Genomic DNA, 6,000 nt, shown 5'->3' on the forward strand with positions numbered 1-6,000 from the left:
GTAAATATGCTTCACTACATAAAAAGAACTAAAACAAAACCATATGATCATCTTAACAGACACGAAAAGGCTTTTGAAAAAATTCACCATCACTTTATTTAAAAAACCCCCAGCTGGGCATGGGGGCTCACGCCTGTAATCCTGGTACTTTGGGAGGCCAAGGCAGGTGGAACATGAGGTCAAGAGACTGAGACCATCCTGACCAACATGGTGAAAGCCTGTCTCTACTAAAAATACAAAAATTAGCTGGGCGTGGTGGCGTGTGCCTATAGTCCCAGTTACTCGTGAGGCTGAGGCAGGAGAACCGATTGAACCCAGGAGGCGGAGGTTGCAGTGAGCCAAGGTTGTGCCACTGCATTGCAGCCTAGCAACAGAGCGAGACTTCATCTAAAACAAACAAACAAACAAACAAACAAACAAACAAACAAACCACCCTCAACAAATTAGGCAGTGAAGAAATATACCTCAAAATAATAGGAGCAATCTATGACAAACACACAGCCAACGTCATAATAAATGAGCAAAAGCTGTAAGCATTCCCCCTGAGAACTTGAATAAGACAAGGACACCCACTCCCATTTAACATAGTACTGGAAGTCGTAGCCAAAGCAATCAGGCAAGAAAAAGAAATAAAAGACATCCTAACAGGAAGAGAGGAAGTCATACTATCTCTTTGTAGGCTATGTTACCTTATACCTCACAAATTCCATATTCTCTGCCCAAAGGCTCCCAGAACTAATAAGCAGCTTCAGTAAAGTTTCAGGATGCAAAAGTCAATGTACAAACACGAGGAGCATTTCTATACACGAACAATATCCAAGCTGACAGCCAAATCAAAAATGCAATCCCATTCACAATAGCCACAAAAAGAGTAAAATACCTAGGAATACAGCTAATTAGGGAGGTGAAAGAGCTCTACAACAAGAATTACAAAATGAAAAGAAATCAGAGATGACACAAACAAATGGAAAAACATTCCATGTTCATGGATAAGAAGACTCAATATTAAAATGGCCATACTGCCAAAGCAATTTACAAATTCAGTGCTGTTCCTACCAAATTACCAATGTCAGTTTTCACAGAATTAGAAAAACTTTTTCTAAAAGTCATACAGAACCAAAACAGAGCCTGAACAGCCAAAGCAAATCTAAGCAAAAAGAACAAAGCTGGGAGCATTACACATCCTGACTTCAAAGTACACTACTATATGGCTTTTACTGTAGTAACCAAAACAGCATGGTACAAAAACACACACACGGACCAATGGGACAGGTTAGAGAACCCAGAAATAAAGCCACACACCTTACAACCATTTGATCTTTGATAATGTTGACAATAACAAGCAACAGGGAAAGAACTTCCTATTCAGTAAGTGGTGCTGGGATAACTCCCTATTCAGTAAGTGGTGCTACCTATATGTAGGAGATTAAAACTGAACCCCTTCCTTTCACCATATACAAAAATAAACTCAAAATCGACTAAAGACTTAAATGTAAGACCTCAAACTATAAAAATCCTAGAAGAAAACCTAGACACCATTCTGAACACACGCCTTGGCAAAGACTTCATGTTGAAGTCTCCAAAAACCATCAGAAAACCAAAACAGACAAATTGGACCTAATTAAACTAAAGAGCTTCTGCAGAGCAAAAGAAACTATCAGCAAAGTGAATGGACAACCTACAGAATGGGAGAAAATATTTGCGAACTATGCATCCGACAGAATTTCTAAGGAACTTAAACAAATTGACAAGCAAAAACAGACAACCCCATTAAAAAATGGCCAAAGGACATGAACAGACACTTCTCAAAAAAAAAAAAAAAAAAAAGGACATACATGGCCAGCAAGCATATGAAAAAAAGCTCAATATCACTAATCATTAGAGAAATGAAAATTAAAACCACAATGAGTTACCATCTCACACCAGTCAGAAGGTCTATTATTAAAAGTCAAAAAATAATAGATGTTGGTGAGGTCACAGAGGAAAGGGAACACTTATACACTGTTGGTGGCAATGTAAATTAGTTCAGCCACTGTGGAAAGCAATTTGAAGGCTTCTCAAAGAACTTAAAACAGAACTACCACTCGACTCAGCAATCCCATTACTGGGTATACAGCCAAAAGAACATAAATCATTCTATGAAAAAGACACATCTACCCATATGTTCATTGCAGTAATATTCACAATAGCAAAGACATGGAATCAAACTAGATGCCTATCAAGGGTGGATTGGATAAAGAATTTGTGATACACGTACATCATGGAATACTATAGAGTCATAAAAAAGAGTGAAATCATATGCTTAGCAGCAACATAGATATAACTAGAGGCCATTATTCAAAGGGAATTAACAGAAACAGAAAACAAAATACCTCATGTTCTCACTTGTAAGTGGGAGCTAAACAAAAAGAAAAGACACAAAGATGACAATAACAGATACTGGGGTCAACCTGAGCAGGGAGGTGAGGGTCAAAAAACTCCCTATCAGGTACCACACCCATAGCCTGGGTGACAAATTCATTTGTAAACCAAACCCCAGTGACACGTAATTTACCCCTGTAACAAACTTGCACATGTATCCCCCAAACCTAAAAGTTGAAAATATGAAAAAAAAATTAAAAATAAATTTTGAAGGTGTAGGTAGATCAGTATTATATACATAAAGTTTTCTGGAGCCTTGGGCATCTGAACTCAACAGTTAACAAACATTTATTTCTCTATTTAGAAATGTGTTTGAAATTTTTCACAATGAAATATTAAAAGGAAATTAACAGGCACATAGGTGGTGAAGTCACCACCAAGGCATTCAAATATAGCAGAAAATTATAATTACCAAAGACACCTAAAATGACAACTCAAAAGATCTGCTAAATGTTAAGAGAACCACATCAAGTTATTGGAAGAATGTTTTTATATACTATTGAATACATATTTTACTCCACTCGAGAACCTCTAGAGATCCAGGTAAGTTAGAAAGAATCACATTACAGTGTAATACATTAAAATTACTAGTTAAATAATTTACTTTGAAGAATAACCAGAAAGACTGGAAAACTTACCCAGAGTAACAAAAAAGCAGAAGAGGCTGTCAACTATAGTGTCCATAACAGTTTCCATTTCCGTGTCTGTGATATCTGGCCTGTTAATGGCTAAAATGACAGAAAAAGGAGAAAAAGTTCAGCCAAACTTATGCCTCATCTTTATGAAACTCCTAAAATTATTACTGAACTCTTAAGTGATATATAATAAAACTCAGTAAGTGAAATCTTTTGGTTTAAACCTTTTTTTTTTTTTTTTTTTTTTTGAGACAAGATCTTGCTCTGTCACCCAGGAGGGAATGCAGAGACATGATCATGGCTTACTGCAGCCTCAACCTCCTGGGCTCAAGTGATCCTCCCATCTCAGCCTTCACAGTAGCTGGGACCACAGGCACATGCTACCACGCCCTGCTAATTAAACAATTTTTTTTTTTTTGTAGAGATGGGTCTCCCTATGTTGCCCAGGCTGGTCTTGAACTCCTGGGCTCAAGCGACCCTCCTACCTTGGCTTCCCAAAGGGCTGGGATTATAGGCATGAGCCACCACACCCTGCCTGCTTTAAACTTCTTTTAAGTGAACAAATACCTGTTAAAAATTATACCACCTCAAAGAGAAAAATAAATAACTACAACAAACTACCTTAATATCAGACATTAGGAGACTACTAATAAGAAAACAACCCCACGATGTAAACTTACAAAATTTTGCAGAGCAAACAGGAAAATAAATATCATATTCCATAGTTTTATTCATAAACACCAGATGGCCTCAAGAAACTACTATTACCCAATTACAGCCAGAAAAGGAAATGCAAGTAAATTATGGCACAACCAACATCACATATCATTTTCTTTATATTAAGTTATATAAATTTCTCTTCTGATCTACAAGAGTGTACATAAGTAGTTCCCAAACTTTACTAAGAATCACTCAGGGAATACGGGGAAAATTCTCTGGAAGTTTTAAAGATTAAAGATTCTTACCCCTTTCCTTTAGGGATTCTGTATGTATATGAATAATTCTAAAAAACCTGTAATTTTGAGGCTGGGCATGGTGGCTCATACCTGTAATCCCAGTACTCTGGGAGGCTGAGGTGGGCAGATCACCTAAGGTAAGGAGTTTGAGACTAGCCTGGCTAACATGGTGAAACCGCGTCTCTACTAAAAACACAAAAATTAGCCAGATGTGGTGGCACACGCCTGTAATTCCAGTTACTTGGGAGGCTGAGGCAGGAGGATCACTTGAACCTGGGAGACAGACGTTGCAGTGAGCTGAGATCACACCACTGCACTCCAGCCTGGGTGACAGAGCAAGACTCTGTTTGGGGGCGGGCGGGGGGAACCACCTATAATGTTGACAAGCACCTCAGGCAATTCGAATGCAAATAGGCCTTGGGGCTAGGCTTTAAGAAACATTGCTGTGTAGACTGTCTTTGACAAAGACCTTGACTTACTTATCTTCCTCTCACAATATCAAGGCCCAGCATCTGATGAACATCAATAACTACACGTTGAAAGATTGTCTAAACTATTATTTACAAAGTATTTTTAATGTCCCAATATCCTGAAAGTGAAAACACATATAAAATTTAACACCACTTGTGGTTACCATAAGAGGAAAGCAGACTTCAACTGGATAACTCCAAGTATCTACAGAAAGCCTGGCCCACCCAGACAACACATAAAAGAATTCAATCAGGCAATACAGAATCTAAAACGAAATGGGCCATTACTCAGGTGTTGCAAATACCATCTATTTCAATCAGATGAAATAAATATCATAAAGCATACAATTTGCATTATGTGCATTCAGGGGATATTAATTCAAGGAAACATCCAATTCATTTTATTAATCAGTGGCACAAGTGATCTGTAGACACTTCAAACCTTTTAGTTAAATCACTAGTACATTTTTGTTAATTACTGGCACTAGAAAAATCTATATAGAAGCATACAGCCCTTGAGTCCTATACCCTAGTTCCACATTTCTGAAAGAAAAGTAACCCTAACAGTCATAAACTGCTAACCAATAACCTCACCTCAACTTGAGGTAATGGCTTGCTTTGTGTAAGATAGCAGCCTTAGTTTGACTGAGATAATAAATCTGCTTGCTCCCAATCCATGGAAAGTTTAGAATGAAAAAGATTTGCAAATCAATACCATGATATTAATATAATCATATTTAGGAATATTTGTTTAAAATTTTTAAAGCATTGTAACATTTGAGACAATTAGGTATGTGACTACATAATGATAAAGAATGTTATCTCTGGAGTGAGACTGCCTGTGTTTAGTAAGCTGGCTCTACCATTTCCTCATCAAGTTACTTAATAGCTATGTCTCTGTTTTCTCATCTTGAAAATGGAAATAATTTCTGCTTCATAAAGTTATTCTGAGGATTAAATTAGCTTATATTGTAACATGCTGAAAACACTGATTGGCATAGAGTGAGCTATTACTATTATCATTATTGAGAATCTGGGTGATTAATCATGTGATTACACTTTAAAATTCACAATTAATCTCAAACGTGATCTTTTAAAAAAGCTGGCAGGTACAAAAAATGTAATTAAACTTATAAGTATATGAATATTTAACAAATTTTACACTCATTACAAATTTAATTATTTTTAAATAATTATTTAAACACTTGGGCAGATTTTGTTTGTTAGAATTATAAACTTGTCGGGTCTGGCATATGAAGTACAGTACCTAAAAAAAAAACACTTAATATTCTGAATTTATTAATAAAATTTAAAATGTTTAAGGGAATTCAACACACCAAGTTTTCCAATTAAGGTTGTTAAAGGGGACTGATTAGGAAAATTTAGACTGTTCAATATGAGTTAATCCATCAAAAATAAAGATGCTTTTTACTTTACCAGATTTAGAAACAATGTAACACAATTCATATTCAATTTAAAGGCTTCAGGAAAACTAGGTTTTAAAATATGTAACTTAAA

General features: G+C 36.2%; 1 protein-coding gene across 4 annotated transcripts in view; it reads right to left on the minus strand.

Annotated features, from left to right (window-relative positions):
* Positions 1-6,000, minus strand: part of SCFD1 (sec1 family domain containing 1) — a 107,906-nt gene that overhangs the window by 81,929 nt on the left and 19,977 nt on the right. For all 4 annotated transcript variants that reach the window (XM_017895886.1, XM_017895887.1, XM_017895888.1 and 1 more), the window contains one exon: positions 3,060-3,149. In XM_017895886.1, the coding sequence (XP_017751375.1) occupies positions 3,060-3,149 (90 nt within the window). The remainder of the gene's footprint in view (positions 1-3,059; positions 3,150-6,000) is intronic.

Source organism: Rhinopithecus bieti, unplaced genomic scaffold (assembly GCF_001698545.2).
Source record: "Rhinopithecus bieti isolate Rb0 unplaced genomic scaffold, ASM169854v2 scaffold_21703, whole genome shotgun sequence".
NCBI classification, from domain to species: domain Eukaryota; kingdom Metazoa; phylum Chordata; class Mammalia; order Primates; family Cercopithecidae; genus Rhinopithecus; species Rhinopithecus bieti.